The 17,455-nt window shown below is 36.7% G+C and overlaps 1 protein-coding gene across 3 annotated transcripts in view; it reads left to right on the top strand.

Annotated features, from left to right (window-relative positions):
• FSTL5 (follistatin like 5) overlaps nt 1–17,455 on the top strand; it is a 282,795-nt gene that overhangs the window by 203,325 nt on the left and 62,015 nt on the right. For all 3 annotated transcript variants that reach the window (XM_051619524.1, XM_051619523.1, XM_051619525.1), the window contains 2 exons: nt 7,730–7,850; nt 17,128–17,289. In XM_051619524.1, coding sequence (XP_051475484.1) covers nt 7,730–7,850; nt 17,128–17,289 — 283 coding nt within the window. The remainder of the gene's footprint in view (nt 1–7,729; nt 7,851–17,127; nt 17,290–17,455) is intronic.

Here is a 17,455-nt window from a genome sequence, read left to right as displayed (position 1 = left end):
TAAAAACCAGAAAGAAAATATTTCCCATTTTTTGAATTCAAGGTGAATCCTCTGGACCTAGGTACCAAACCCCTTTTTGAATTATAGGCATTAATGGTTTAACTGTAGTTACCTGGATGTTATTTGGGACTCTAAACACTACATGAGAAGCTTTTTTTTTGTGACAGAGTTAGGCCTTCTTTTCTAGAACAACTATGTTTTCTGATTAAAAAAAAATACAAAAGTCCTCTGTCGATTTTGGTTATAATCTATTCAGATCACCTAAATCTGGACTTTATTCCTAGTTCAATTTTCTGAACTTCTTAAATTATAGGAACTGAATTATCAGGTTCGTGTTGTGGATGCACTGAGTAAAAAGGAAAATAAGAACTTTTTCAATTGGGGGGAGATGTTTTTTAACAGGGAGGTTGTGATCTATAGATGAGAGAATACTCAAGATTTGCAGTACAGAAGGTTTTTATACAAAGCCAAAAAAAATATATTTGAGAGCAGTTTTTTGTCTATAAGTTAACTGTGGTTTAAACCCCTTGCCCCCAAACCAAAACAAAAAAAAAAATCCTAGTCTTTATGATGATGAACAAATTTAAATGGTCTGTTTCATTATACATTCTCATGTGGGGAGAGCTGGCAACAGTCTTTCTGGAGCTGTTAATGAAGAAGTGCAGGCAAACTATCATAAACTCTCTCATATGCAAATCATTAGCATATGAAAGTAAGTTATAAAGCCAAATAGTTATTGATTTGTAAACAAAAATCATCTTGAAGTTTGTGTTGCATTAACACTAAAACAACTAAGCAAAGATTCATTGTCACATGAGTGTTTTGATCCCATATTCCTTTTATCGTTATTCGTGACACGTATTGTGATTCTTAAATGTCAAGTCCTTCAACAGAACAGAGTTGCAGTGGAGTCATTGTTAAAGTAATTCTTCCATTCTATTTTTCTTACTCATGACAAATACAATTAGATTTTCTCAGTGTAATTGTAAAAGTACCATGCATTTATTTTTGAACAACAGTCTGTTTAAAAAAAATTGAACTTGTAGCAATATTTTTAGAGTTATAAAATGATTTTTCAAAAGCTAAAGAAACCCTTTATATGTATTGCTGTTGATGTTTGAAGGCTCTGGTTCAACGATGCATGTGTGTGTTTGTATGGATGCATTTTTCCTTGACATAGCTTGTGAGTTATTCTATAAAAAAATGTATGTCAACATTCATTGTCAGAGAACTCTGCTTATGCTTCACCATCCCTGTGCAAATACTGCTTACAATATTCATTTCTCTTTGCATTGAATTATTTGCTTTAATTAACAAAATAAACATTGAACTCACTACAACAATAAGCTAGGGATGTTGAGTTTGTAGTTGTAAAAAAAAAAAACAACAACCAACCAACAAAATAAATAACAAAATGAAAAAAATCAACACCAACAAAATGCCCTGCCCTTAAAACCTCTCACTGATGGAATGACAATGTCATGTGGGAATCCCACTGAAATACTGTGTCTGTGTAAAATAGCTACATGGATATTTTATACAGTTTCTATGAAAAAGAAGGGAGAAGCCATAACACAAATAATCCATTTACTTATGAAATAGATATGGTACCTAAAGATATCATCATGCTACAGTGCATCAGTCAAGGACTGGTGCAGGTAAGTGTGCTTCAAAGAAATATCTAATAACTTCGCATAAGGATGCATTTAGCAGCTAAATGTTAATACACTCCATCACATGTCCTGTTTTCCTCACATACATCTTTGGCTGAGATTAGGCAAAAAAATTTAGACAGCTATAGTATTAGCTATTTGCTAGGTAAAGTTTAAGTACCTCTTTTGTGTCTTTGAAGAGCTGTTCTTCATTCTTCCATGAATAACTTGAAGAACAACATTTTGAAAATGTGTTTAGCCAGTAAGGGGAAAAAAGTTAATTGAACTTACTATTATATACACTTTAGAAAGAGATTTAAAAACACAACTGGGAAGATTGCTGGAGTTATTAAGGTGGGGTTTTTTGAAAGGAAATGCGGTTGTATTGGTTCACATAATCAAAGTAAAAGTTAACTTACGTAGTGCGATATTGAAGACTTGGGGAGAAATATTGTCTATGTAACTGAAGTGCTAATGCATAAAGCTATAGTTATCTGAAGAAAGGCAAGTTATTGAGAGTCTTATCAGGTGGGTTAATTTTTACGTGGGTTATTTTCTTTTACTGAGCAACTAGTAGAATCATCTGAACCACAAAGTTGTGCAATATGAAGTTTAGTTATCCAGACACCTTTGGGTGCAGAAATACAGTGAGATACATTTTCTGAATAAATATTTTTAGGGAAGGAAAACTAAGAAGTGAAAGAGAAGCTAACCTAGATTTTAATTTTTACATTCAAATTTTAGTCTACAAGAAGACTGAAGATGTTATAACAAAAGGTAGTTGGAGTGAAATATGAGCATAAAATCACTGAGTTTCTCTTCTCTGGGAAACAAGAAAAACTGGAAAGTAATGCAGTGGGGAGTGAAAAAAATAAATCCTAATAAATTGGGAAAGTAGTTAGTGAGATCATTATTACATTAAAATGTAATAGTAACAGACTAGACGTTTATGCAGCCCAGTGTTTTGTCATTGATAATATTCAATACAATACAATACAATTCAATACAATAAAATACAAGAATAAAGAAGCATATAGTAATGTTTTGTATCAAAGTTCTTTAACTGTGCAGCTTACAAACTCCCTGAGTGACATATTATAGCTGTGTTTTCTGATTTTAAAAGCTTTTGATAGACTGTTCTGTGAATTTGAGGAATTTACAGAGAAGGTTACAAACTTTGTAAGGAAATGAAGATTAAGTTGATTTTAATAAGATGCATGTAAGAAGTCAACAAATATAAATGCACAAAGGAACCAAACTCTTTTCTGCTGGGATGTTGCCTTTTAGGACCAAACTGACAGCACAGAGGTTACCAAAACGCTTTCATGACAGATAGATGTGTTCACAAATTATGCAACTTTCCAGTTCCATGGTAGAAATGGCACAGTTCAGGAAAGTGAGGTGGATGAATGTGGCAGCTCATTATGTGACCTCCCTGTCCTACTGCATGGGAGGTGGCTCAGTCCAGAATTGGGTGGGTCAACATAGCAGGTCCATCTGGGTCATGTGCGTGGCTGAAGTGTTGGATCCCCCAGATTTCTCTTTGGTTCACTTGTCTCGGAATCCTTTATTTGCCATTGAGTCACTTGCATGTCCCTATGATCTCTCCCCTGACACAATCAATTATGGGATTGAGTAGAGAATGCAAGTCTTGGTCAGCGTGTTCAAATTCACTTAATGCCAACAACTGTCAGTTGCTGTCACTGGTGCTCACAATTTGCACTTGTCGAAAATACTCATTATCTTTTCAGTGGTGTTTTTACATTGATTAACAGGTTGTTTCTGCCAAGTGAACCACTGCTGTTATAACCAAATTTGAAACAGGCTCATCCTATGCTAGCTAACACACTGGACCAAAACAGGATAACTTTTGTTCACAAGCCAGTAATTTTGTCACTGTAATCATACAGTATGTTTGCTACATTTAGAAATTTTAGTACAGCTGAGCCTTCTCTTCTTCTATATTAATTTAGTAGATGTCAAGTTAGATTTTCTTCTGTAGTACAGTGACAGGCCTTCTGGATAGAGGAAATAGCACCGATATTCTATATCTTGATTTTAGTATAGACTTCTACAATTTCATAAGCTCAGGAAATGTTATCTAGATGCCAAAAATTTATGAAGAGCTGCGACTGTGTTTGAAGGTAGCACTAATTGAGACCAATAAGATCAAATTAAAGAAATAGCTGGAAAAGTATAGTAATTCATCCAGCAAGGAAAAGGGCATTTAAGAAAATAAAATTATCCCTTGTATCAGTATATGAACTAAAACATTTTGTTAAATTAAACATCTTGACCTTATAGTGGGTAGCAGGCTAAATTTGAGTTTCATCGTAACCAAAAAAAAACCACAAAACACCAAAAGGTTTTTTCCCATTGCTTTTTAGTTAGACACTGTATTATGGAATTAGATCACCGCAACAAAAATTCAGGTTTTGTAATAGGGAAGCTAGGTAAGTGCAAAGTGAAAAAACTCTTACTTAGAGGGGTTTTTTTAAAGAACAGATTTTACAAATAGGATCTATTTCCTACATAAATCTCCTTGTAGGTTCCCTCTAAAGATTTTTCAAAATGAATTTCGTAGGTGATAACTTATTATGGAGCAGCAGTAAATGGTTTTGCAAACTGAGTCACCCATTCAGGCAATAATGTCACATGGATAGCTAAAACCATGATTAGTAGGCAAGCTTCATCATATGTTGCCTGAACACTTTGGTATGTTTGTGGTACTTCATTGCCAGCTGCTACTCAGTATGAAATTGAATATACACTTGTGCAAATGCTCTAATAGACATAAGTAATTTTCACAGAACTGTGGTGAAAAGCAATGATCAGCTTATCATCAGTGTGAAACCAAGGACCTCAACATTGCTTTGGTTTTTAGACTGCAGACCAAGTTTAACTGAGAAGCATAAGAGAAGCAGCACCTCTGAATTAATGTAGACTTTTTCCTCCCCTTTGTACAGGGGAGCTCCACAGATACTACAGTACTTCTCAGGTAGTTGTAGAATGCATCTTATAGGGGCTTAAGGCAATTTCAGCTAAAGAATTTCTTAAATTACATGGTCTTGCTTGACCTCAAGATTATGTATCCATTTGTAATGCTTCATATAACTGCAGCTTCAGTCTCTTTGAAGAAATAATTTTACTCCAGTGTTCTCTGGCTGTTATCCACTTTTAAAGCAGTGACCTTCATTCAAATGGAGTATGGAATGCATGCCAGAGTGGTAGCATGTGACTGGTAGGGACATTTTATGATAGAAGGAAAGAGGCACTTCTAAAACTGTTTTGGTTCAATGGTATGGTGCATATTTAAACACCCTTTTAAATGCCTTCTTTTTTCTTCTTTCATTGAAAACAAAGAACGTATACATTAGGCAAAGAGGATGAGCTGAACCTAGGAAGAACTCTGTGCTGAATTTCAGGGACTGTTTTCTCTCTTTTGACTATTGGACAGCCACCTTTATCCACCTGAACTATGATTCTTCATTTATTTATTTATTTATTTATTGTACTGTCAGTTACAGGCAGCTTTGATCACAAAGAAGAACCAAGGAGAATGTTTCAGATATTTCCAGAGCCCATATGCTATTCTGTAATTGATATGTAGAATGGAAGAGCTTGCTGTTAGCAGATATAATGTTAGTAATCTAGGTGTTTCCTCCTATCCAGCTCTTGTAAAATTATGTGCTTTAAGATGGAAAAGGAGGCAAGAAAGATACCTGATTCTAAACTAAAAGTATAGCAATGTGGCTGTGTCACAGTATAAACATGCTGACTACATTTGTTTATAAAAGTTCTCATGTCATTTTTATAGATGCTTTTTTTTTTTCTTAAAAGGTACATTTGGTCAGACTGTGAAATATGATTAACTTGAAAAGTTTCAAAAATTGGCAACTCAGACATGATTTAGCCAATCCTACTATGTTCCATTTGCTCTAACATCAGCAGATCTTGATTACTCCCTAGGGATGAATATAATTCAGATGGAGTGTAAGAAAATTTTTATAATGCCTTAGTGTATACCTCTAGTTTGAGGTAAATTCCTTAGACTGTCACAATGTTAAACACAAATTATAGAGGAGCTAGTGAAAAGAAAGGCTCTGCTGGGCCTCATACTTACAAATACGGAAGAACTGCTTGGGGATGTAAAGGTCAGAGCAACCTTGGCCCAGATGGAAGAGTCAAGGTGCCTATGAGGAGACAGCAAGGCAGAAAGCAGGAGCACAGCCCTGGGCTTCAGGAGAGCAGGTTTCAGCCTCTTCAAGGATGTGCTTGGAAGAATCACATAGGAGACTATGCTGGAAATAGAGGTCTAAGGGAGCTGGTTAATTTTCAAGGATCACCTCCTCTGTGCTCAAGAGTGGTCTGTCACAATGAATAGGAAATCAAAGTCAGCCAGAGTCTGTCATTAATGAATAACAGGGAACAAAAAAGGAAGATAGAACCAAGGACAAGTGACCCAGGAAGACATGGATAAACTATTTGAATGCATAGCATTAGGAAAGCCAAAGCCCAGTTGGAACTGAATCTGGTGAGGGACATGAAGAAAAGCAAGAAGGGTTTCTGCAGGGCTTCAGGGCTGTATCAACAGCAAAAGGAAGACTATGTAAAATATGGATCTGCTCTTGAGTAGACCAAGGGACCTGGTGAAAAAAGGTGGAAGAGGCTGCTTTGCTGAACATCTCCTTTGTCTTTACCAGTAACACTTGTCTGCAGGAATCCCAGAACCCTGAAATCACTCTACAAAAGTGGTGCTTCTGTAATGAATCACTGAATCCAGTGAGACACATGGATACTGTAGCTTGGCAACTATCCCTGCTCTAATGAGTCAGACACCTGTTGGATAGTTTGGGCTCTGTGTATGAGCCTCTGTGTGTGTGAATATTTGTGTTGCATCTAATTATAGTATGTATGTGTTTTTAGTACCATATCCTGTGGTTAATCACAAGGAGGGGATAGTTTAAGTTATTTAAAGATTTTTAAAGTCTATTTTAGAGGCTGTTTATGTTAAGGATTATAATATAGGTATAAGCTGACCACTGAATAAGTTCAGGATGAAAGTTAAAAGAAAGCTTAGGTTCCTTTCAGGAACAGGGGCTGACTTACATATCAGAGGAGATCCAGCATATTTTTCCCAGTATGAAACAGTGACTGTGTTTTGCATGTTTTTCATCATAGTTTGTGCACTTTAATTTCTGAATTACTTTATGGCAGAAATTATCTACTAGATTGAAAATTATTTTTATAGTTTTCTATTTTGTATTCTTTGCTCAAATAATTTAATCACTGTTTCATGTAAATACACTGCATATATAACAATAAAAATATTGTTACGTGAGACTAAAAAGAAACTAATTGTTGAGAAGTAGCTAGATAAGATTAGGACTTTTAGAGTGATTCTTGCAGACATGAAAAATAACAAGGAATAACAATTGTTCTGTACATTTTCATGGAAATTGGCATAGTTTACATGTTGTAAATTTTAAATTATAATGTATTCTTTGAAATTTAACTGACAATTGAACTGAGAGTTGAAATGAGTATCAGTCTTTTGAAGTTTAATCCTATGGAACCTATATGCCCATATAAAAGCACTAATTTAAAAACGGTGATTCAAACTTGAAGAAAAATAAGGGGGGGGTGTTGTTTCTTTGGGGTTTTTTTGTGTGTATCTGCTCATTTCAAAGGATAACTGCACTTCCACAGGATATCATTTATCTTGGTAAATTATGCAGATATTTAGTTTTTCTGTCTGATCAGATCCAATCCTAAATAGCTTTTCTTCTGTAAATAACTATCTTTACTAAATAAGCAAACATACTACTTCTGCAGAGTTTAACTGGTCGTTAAAATAAAAGTTGTATTTTCTTTTAGAAGAAAAATCTGTGGCAAGATCAAATTAGTCCTACATTTACAAATACAATATTTGGTTTTCAGATTACTGTCAGGTATTCTGGTTTAATATTTGTGATGTTTGATATTTACATTGCAGCTTTGTTGCCAGGATGATGGGCCTAATTACCCTAGAGATGCAGACATAATTAGATAACCTTGTTTGTAATCTTTCCCGGTAGGATTTTGGAGATGATGGGTCCTTGTACATTACTAAGGTTACCACAACTCATATGGGAAATTACACCTGCTACGCTGATGGCTATGACAAACTCCATCAAACTCATATTCTCCAAGTGAATGGTAAGAAAAATGTTCTAATTACAACGCTGTAAGAGACCTTGACTTGAATGCTGTTGAGCAGATCTGTTCTTGGTTTATTCTTTTTATGTTGTTACATCTTAACAGAAAAAGATACAATTGTTTTTCCGTATCATTCTCCTATAAATAACCTTGAAAACTTTAAAATATAATAATTTTCATGTATTACTTTGTTATGAATAAGCATTATTAAAAGGAGTAATGATAATCCAGGGGACTATATATTTTAGTATTAATTTAGTAATTTTGAAGAACACACCTGAAAAAATAAGTGCACAGGTATGTTGTGTTATGAATGTTACATTTAACATAAGACTAAAAAAATGCACTACCTTAAAAAAAGTGGTAATTGATATGGTCTTCTGAATTTATTATTTTGAAATATAATCCTGATTTTAGTAGATTAGGCATCTGGATTTGATTTTACATTTTTGTAAATTTGTTAAAGTTCTTAGGACCACTTTCTTGAGCTCTGTACTTAGACAAACTTAAATGCAGTTGTTACTGGTGCCCTGAAGACAGGCCGTTCCCTTCTCATTAACTATAGTACCCTCTCCTAGATTTTTCACTTACATAATTTTTTTCTAAATTATTTTATGCAGTTGTTCTCCTCCACTGATGAAGAGTCCAAGGATCCCAGTGTGCTTTATCCCCAGTGAGGTTTAATGTCTTTTGTTTTTTGGGTGACTTAGTGCTTTCCTTTATTTTCAAAGTTCATGTTTATCTTTGACTCTTCCGCCTGTCTTTCCACACTGAACTGTCAGTGTTTGTCATCCATGTTGATACTTAATCCTATCCAGAATTCTGTTTGAACTCAATCTTCTCCTGCAAATTTACTTTCCATTAACAGGCTCTAAGTTTCTGCTAAAGTGTATTCCAGACCTAGTTTCTTGGCCCCTGCTGTTGCCATCATTCTTTTTTTTTGTTAATTGTTAGTCAGTTGCATAAACTCTTATTAAATTTGACTTTTGTTGACATCTCCTATCAAAAAATGCGGAAATATTTTATTATATTCATATCTTTTCCTGATATTCACACCATGTGAAGCTTCCAAGATTATTTTACTCTCCTTCTAATATGATTAGTTCTTCCTTTAATAACCTGGGTTTTTTTCCACTTTCTGTTGATAACATTCTTCTCACTTTAAATGACTTTGATTTTGAGTGGTACTTTGCAGTTTTCTTAACATGTTTCTGCCACTGTGTTTCTTCAGGAAACTGGTTTGGGATATCTATTTATCCATCTCTTTTTTTTTTTTTGCCATTTTCTCCCACCTCCCCTTTGTGAATAGAATGTCCTTCCTGAGCTAATACATGGCATCAATGCCTTTTCCTCCTTCAAATTTTATTCAGGAATTCTTTTCTGTCATTTAGAAAGTCAGGTAGCAAATACTGGGTAGACTAGTGAGAAGACTGAAGTGCAATTGACTTGTATATTAATTCCTGTAGACACAGCAGATTTATTGGTGAGTTAGACACACTAGACCATCTTTTTCCTTTTGTGTTTTATGTGTTCTGGCTTACCCTAATTTATTAACAAAATTATATTATTGTCAATATTTTCCCCACCTATTTCAATCTACTAATAATCCTGAATCCTGTGCTGCAACAGTTAAAATATTAAGATTTTTCATATTTAGCTCAGTTTAGCACACAATGAGGCAAAACTCCACTTAAGCTGAAGGTTTTCTGCAAGACTAGAAGATGAAGAAACATTATGTGGCGTAGGTGAAGGAGTACAGCTCTATTTTTTCTGGTGAAGAAACGGAAAGGATATATTCCATCTGGAAACCACTGTAAACCTTTATGGTGACAAAGGCAATCACTGCCATTGCTGCTCTGTATCATTTGTGTAAATTTGAAGTTTTCCAAACAAAGTGACTGGTCCACGCTTGCTCTGTTCAAATAGCTATTGTTCCAAACTGGAGTGGTACTTTCCAACACCATTTAGGATCTTGATTTTTGGGGGAGTGACAAAAAGTGAAGGGAGTCCCTTTGAGCGATAGAATAATTTGCCATGAATGTCGTGGATAAATGGAGTTAAAACCATTGAGATTAAAGGTCAATTGAACAGCTTTTGCAGTTTAGATCTGTATTTCTAAGCAGTAATCTTCCTAAGCACAGGGATGATGGTCAGTTCTTGTAGCTGTGATAATGACTAATTATTTTAATGATACTTGCTTTAACAGGAGAGTCAGACAGAAGGTTAATGAGATAATGAGGCCCCATTGATCACAAAGATCTAATGTGAAGGTTCAGTAAAAACAATGTAATTGGATTTTAAATTCTTTCCTGAGTTCCACTGTGTAAATCTATATATTTTCAGAATAAAATATTTATATATTGTACATTGACTAGTTTGCAAATATTATATGTACATAAAATTTGTATCTATTTTTATTTTAATCTTAAGATCTTTAGGATTTTTTTTTTTAGTTTTGAATTGCCTCATACAGTACTAAAGAATAATTAGGTTTCTTTGAACTTTTAACAGTACGTATAATCAGAAGTGTAAAAGACATTTTCATAGAATCATAGAATCATAGAATCCTAGGGGTTGGCAGGGACCTCGAAAGATCATCTAGTCCAACCCCCCTGCCAGAGCAGGGTCACCTAGAGTACATCACACAGGAAGGTGTCCAGGCGGGTCTTGAATGTCTCCAGAGAAGGAGACTCCACAACCTCTCTGGGCAGCCTGTTCCAGTGCTCTGTCACTCTCACAGTAAAAAAAAAATTTCTGATATTCACCTTAAACCTCCTATGCTCCAATTTGTATCCATTACTCCTTGTCCTATCACTGGTCATCACTGAAAAAAGCTTAACTCCATCTTCTTGACACTCACCCTTTACGTATTTGTAAACATTGATAAGGTCACCCCTCAGTCTCCTTTTCTCCAAACTAAAGACACCCAGCTCCCTCAGCCTTTCCTCATAAGGGAGATGTTCCACTCCCTTCATCATCTTTGTGGCTCTGCGCTGGACTCTTTCAAGCAGTTCCCTGTCCTTCCTGAACTGAGGGGCCCAGAACTGGACACAATACTCCAGATGCGGCCTCACCAAGGCAGAATAGAGGGGGAGGAGAACCTCTCTTGACCTACTAACCACACCCTTTCTAATACACCCCAGGATGCCATTGGCCTTCTTAGCCACAAGGGCACACTGCTGGCTCATGGTCATCCTTCTGTCCACCAGGATCCCCAGGTCCCTTTCACCTACACTGCTCTCCAGCAGGTCAGCCCCCAACCTGTACTGGTACATGGCATTTTTCTTCCCCAAATGCAAAACTCTACACTTGCCCTTGTTGAACTTCATCATGTTTCTCCCCGCCCAACTCTCCAGCCTGTCTAAGTCCCTCTGAATGGCAGCACAGCCTTCTGGTGTGTCAGCCACTCCTCCCAGCTTGGTGTCACCAGCAAACTTGCTGAGGGTACATTCTGTACCCTCATCCAGGTCGTTGATGAAGATGTTGAACAACACCGGTCCCAGTACCGACCCCTGAGGGACTCCACTAGTCACAGGCCTCCAACTAGATTCTGCCCCATTGACTACAACTCTCTGCCTCCTTCCTTTCAACCAGTTCTTGATCCACCTCACTGCCTGATCATCAAACCCATACTTGATCAACTTATCTACAAGGATGCTGTGGGAGACAGTGTCAAATGCTTTACTGAAATCAAGATAGACCACATCCACCGCTCTACCATCATCTATCCACCTAGTAATTTCCTCATAGAAGGCTATGAGGTTAGTCAAACATGACTTACCCTTGGTAAAACCATGTTGACTGCTCTTGATGACCCCCATCTCTTTGATATGTCTAGAGATAGTGCCAAGGACAAGTTGTTCCATCACCTTTCCAGGGATGGAGGTGAGGCTGACCGGTCTGTAGTTACCCGGGTCCTCCTTCTTGCCCTTCTTGTAGACTGGAGTGACATTTGCTATCCTCCAGTCCTCAGGCACCTCTCCTGTTACCCATGACTTACCGAAGATGATGGAGAGTGGCCTAGCAATGACCTCCGCCAGCTCCCTCAGCACCCTTGGATGCATTTCATCTGGACCCATCGATTTATGGATGTCCAGATTACGCAACTGATCCCTAACCCAATCCTCATCTACCCTGGGCAAACTCCTCCTTTATCTTGACTTCTACTGGGGCTATATGAGACTGGGGCTCATGGGGAAAGCCTGCAGGAGTAAAGACAGAGGCAAAGAAGGCATTCAGCACCTCTGCCTTCTTTAAATCCTCTGTTACCAGGGCACCCACCTCATTCAGCAGTGGGCCTATATTGCCTCTGGTATTAGTTTTGTTGGCTATGTATTTGAAAAAGCCCTTTTTATTGTCCTTAACCCGACTTGCAAGGTTAAGTTCCAAGGAGGCCTTAGCTTTCCTAGTTGCCTCCCTACATTCTCTGACAACAGTCCTATATTCCTCCCAAGTAACCAGCCCCTCCTTCCATGATCTATAGATTTTCCTTTTCCATTTGAGTTTGCCCAGCAGTTCCTTTTTTAACCACGCTGGTCTCCTAGCTCCCTTACTAGATTTTCTACCCATTGGGACACACTGATCCTGGGCTTGCAAGAAGTGGTCCTTGAATGTTGTCCATTTTATAGTAAGAAGATTCAGTCTAATCTTACACGATATAATAAACATTGTCTGCCCTATTATAATAAGTTAATATTTAACCCTTTTTCATGTAAAATGGAAGCATATCCCCCAAAATAAAAGTTGTAATGGTACAGGAGCAATTGTTTCATTAAATAATGCTAGTTATTAGCATTTACATAATACTTAAAACTTTCTAAGTGTATAATTTTGTGACTGCTTGATTCTGAGGTTGCATCTGAGCCTGTTAGGTTGATCCTCCCTTTCCCCTGTCCATACCTGGTATTGATATTAATTCCATCAGGTATTTTTCCTTTAACGTAGTTGACATCAGAGGTCATAAACTCCATGAATTAGAAAGTTTGTTCTCAAGTAGTGGTAGGTATGTGTGATGGTCTTAGTATCGCTGGAGACAAAGAGGAGCTATATAATTCAATCTCCTGTAAAATATTTATAATATCAGCTCTGTAAATTTCTTCACTAAAATCTGTCTTTACCTGATTTGTATTTCAGAACGATTTGTGTGTTTTCCCTTATGCTTGTCTATTAGTCTCTGTCTTTTTTCCATGGCAGTCATTCAAAAGTTCAAAAGCAGAGTTCTTCCAAAACAAAGCAGTAAATAGTGGTCAGAGCAAAAAAATTGTAACAAACCCAGATATTCTTGTAATACGCGTAGTTGTATTTTTTAGGGGGCCATCCATCTCTAAAATGCCATTTGATGGTATTAATGTATTCAATTAACCACTTATATTCAACTATTTAAGATAACAGACAACTGCGTCAGTTAATTGAAAGAGCAGATTTGAATAATAAACCAAGATTCTTTCCTTAGATTTATGTTATTGCTAATGATATTTTGAGTGTGAAAGAAGCATTTTTAATAATGATTACTCTTTCTTCTTATTACTGATCTGAGGATTAAATGAATTGTGATATCTACATCTGACCCAAAAATATTTGCAAGTTCACGTTTTCTTTTTAGCTCAATGTTTTTCAAGTTACAGATCTATGCTGTCTGTAACCAGAGGTGCCAATATTGATCATGAGGGCAGTTATAGACATGATACTTAGATGAGTTTAAATATTTTTTGTTAACTCAGTTTTTCTATTTTGCAAGCATATACATGTCATAGCCTAGATTTTTTTGAAATGTAAATTTGAGGAATTTCATTTCTGAAAGGTGTTCTAGACAAAAAAAAAATGTCGTTAGCCATATTACAACCAAACATGGAGACTAACTTCAAACCAAGCTTGCTCTGGAAATGATATGAGTTTATGGTGTACGTCACAGATTAATTTAGTATATATTTGTAGCAGCAATGTGACTTTTTTTTTTCTTCTTTATGTATAAACAATGTTATCCTATTCCCTGAGCTTGACTATTCACCATGTTTGGAACCAACAGTCTCACATGACTTTTGAACCAAGTAATAAGGGATTTGGGTTCATGTTACATACATGATTTTGCTAAATACAGTCATGCAATGTTGTCTTCTCTCCCCTCCCTTTTCAACCTTTGTAATGACCTCTCCCTTATAAAGTAGGCCTCTTTTGGTTAAGATATTAGAATATACCTCTTTGAAAATCAGCATGAACTGTCACAATATTTATGTACTTAAAATTTGCTTTTGGCTAATGTTTATGATCAGTTACACAAAAAAAGTGTTTGACATGAACTCAAAGTATTTACATCAAAATTGTCATATCAAATAATTTTTTAGACTAAACCCACACTGCACTAATATTTGAATTGCCTGCATGCCTCAGTTGCACAGCTCTTGGCGCATATTCAGGTAGGCTCCAGAGTAATTTGAACTCAAAAAAAGGAATTACAAAACAAAGTTGAAAAACTTTTTTTGTCTAGCTAACATATCAGACACAGATTTCTTGAGCAAAGTGAGAAATGTCAAGAAATGGAGGAAATGTAGGGCGAGAAATAAACTCTAGTGTCATGCAAGTACCCCTGTGTCTGGGAAAACACTGCTAAAGGGAACAGGACATAGTAAGACATAGGGGACAGTAGAAGGAAACTCAGACCTGCTTTCACTTGAGCATGTCCTCACCTTGACATCTCCTAACCCTGGAGTAGTTCATTTACCAACAGTAGCATCTTGCGATGTAGGTTTTGACTGTTTGTTTAGGAAGTATTATATTTCAGTTTTAATCTTTTCTAAAACTTTGCTAAGAATAAAGTTGCTCCAAAAATATCATCTACCTTCTGCCCAAGCTAAAGTAATATATTCTTTTTTCTATACAATGAAAATTCTCCAAGATTGGACTGTTAGAAAATTCTCTTCTTCTTCTTCTTCTTCTTAAGGTGTGGTACTTAAATAATTCACAGACACAAAACAGACTGCAATGTTTTGCATTGCTTTGCTATTGGTCCTAGAAGCTTTTTGTGTTGCTAAGGTGCTTGAGAGTGTTAAGTGATGGCAGTCCTGTCTCTAAGGAGATGGAGCTTATTGCTCACCTTGAGGGAAGGTGGAAAACTAAACTGTTTGGCTTTGATGCAGTGGGAAATCTTCAGCATGGGGTAGGCTGCTAAAGGACCTTTGGTCAAGAAATGCTGAATGGGACAGATATGAAAATCAGACCCTAGGAAGCATGAGGCAGAGTAAATCTGGAAGCTGAGATGCCGAAACAGACTCAGGCCATCCCAGCATGCAGTCAAGTGGGGCTGTGTGAGGAACACAGTGGGGATGCAAGGTCTCCGTATGGAATACACATCCTATGAGAGAGAAGTGGAGGAGGAATAGAAATGGGAATGTCAGGCTTGAGATGAAAAGTAGAGATCTGCATCTATAAAAGCAAAGTCCCTTTCGGAAACTCAATGGAAACCTTAAATCCCTGATTTTTAAAAGCTCTTGCTCTCAGCTGGTAGTCTAAGCAACTAGCAGCCATAATTTTCTCATTTTTAACCTTCTTCCTTGCTCTCTTATATTTTTGCAGTTTGCTTGTTGTGGTTAGGTTTAATTTTCTGTGTATATTATTTTAGAAGACCCTCATCTCTAACTGGGTTTAAAATATCCCTGAAACCTGCTGATTTTTTGCATCCTATCTAAGATAAAGTGCATTTGTGTATTTCTTGCAGTGTAGAAGTTGGAGGCATTTCTGTGTTCTAATAAGACAACATACCAGGACATTTCTAGTAAACAGTTGGATAACATTTGAAAATATGCAGTCTTGTTGCAAAATAGGCAGTTAATTTTTGATCTTGTTACCTTCTTTCACTATCAACTGATACTTCATCCTCTACACAGCTGTGTTTTGTGACAGCAGCTAAGTATTCCACATTTTTCAAGCTGCATTAAACACAACTTTGGGGAATAGGAAATGTGCTTCTTTAACCTTCGTTACTGTTATTTTTTTTTAATTTTTGGAACAACCACAAGCAAGTTCTCTATAGATCTAATTAAAGATAAGATCAATAATTATTCATCTAAATAAAATTACACAGCAAGAGTTTTTCGTCTTGCTAATCACTGATTACCAATAATAATATTTCCACTGTGATATCATATGCCCTCTCTCCTCCAAAGTTGATGAGTGGTGTGTAGTAGATTTTTAGTTGGTAAGCATGTACTGCATGCAGCAAGCTTCCAAAGCTTGAAAAAGTGTTGCCAGGAATTCTTATATATTGCTAATAGTGAAACTTGGAAAACTAGTCTTATGAATGTTCTGTTTAATATCTTCATTAATGATCTGGATGATGAGACCACGATGTACCTTCAGCAGGTTTGCAGATGACAATAAGCTGGGAGGAGTGGCAGGAACCTCATGAAGTTCAACAGAGAGAAGTGCAAAATCCTGCTTCTAGGGAGGTACAACCCCATGCAGCAATACATGCTGAGGGCCACCCAGGTATTAAGCAACTTGGCAGGAAAAGACCTTGGGCTCCTGGTGGACACCAGGTTGAATATGACCCAGCAATGTGCCCATGTGGTAAAAAAGGCAAATGGTATCCTGGGCACTGGAGGTTCTGTCAGAACATCAGAAAACACTTTTTAGTGTAGGGATAACTGAGCACTGGCACAGGTTGCCCAGACAGGTCTTAGAGTCTCCCTCCATGGAGATATTCTACAGTTTAGATATGGTCCTGGACAGCTGGCTCTAAGTGACCCTGCTTGAGCAGTGGAGCTCAGACGAGGTTAACTCTGGTTGTCCCTTTCAACTTCAACCATTAAGTGATTCTGTGGTTACATGTTTTATAAAGGTAAGATGGATTGCTGATAAGTGTTTTGGAGAGAGGGGAAAGGTGGAGATGAAAGTGTTAAAGAAAAGTTTTGTGAGATAAGATGATTAACATCTCTGTGTTTCACATTGTAATTGACTGATTGTAAATGAGTTATATTTTTAAAAAAAAATTAAGGGAAAAAAAATCCTATTACTCAACCCCAAACTATTAGAATTCAAGCTCTTTTCATTGATAACACAGACAGTGACGAGAGGTTTTTCCTCACAGAACATTCATTCTGCTTCATAAACTCACTGTGACAGTGTTCAACATTCAATGTCACTGCATACCTGACTAATACCACAACAGTGCATTGCCCTGTTGTTATAAATAGCAGGAGTCTTTAGAATTGCCTGTAATTGTTTTTCTTAAAATTAAGATAATACTCTTCTCCACTAAATCATAGTTTTTTCCTGCCTTCAGTTCCACCCGTCATTCGAGTCTATCCAGAGAGCCAGGCAAGGGAACCAGGTGTGACAGCTAGCCTTCGGTGCCATGCTGAGGGTATTCCGAACCCACAACTTGGTTGGCTGAAGAATGGAATTGATATCACTCCGAAGTTATCCAAACAGCTAACTCTTCAAGGTAAAGGGGATATTTATTGTTTTCTACAGGTTGAAAATTCTTTATAATTGCATCCTTTCTGTACTAGCTGTTCTTCTTACATACTTTTAACCAAGGCTTGAAGTCTGAGCTAAAATACTTCAGAGGATGTCTTCCAGTTGCTCCCAAGACACATATCTACTGTTTT

Source organism: Apus apus, chromosome 4 (genome assembly GCF_020740795.1).
Source record: "Apus apus isolate bApuApu2 chromosome 4, bApuApu2.pri.cur, whole genome shotgun sequence".
In the NCBI taxonomy this organism is placed as follows: Eukaryota; Metazoa; Chordata; class Aves; order Apodiformes; family Apodidae; genus Apus; species Apus apus.
The sequence above is the reverse complement of the archived record's forward strand: the minus strand, read 5'-3'. Positions and strand labels throughout refer to the sequence as shown.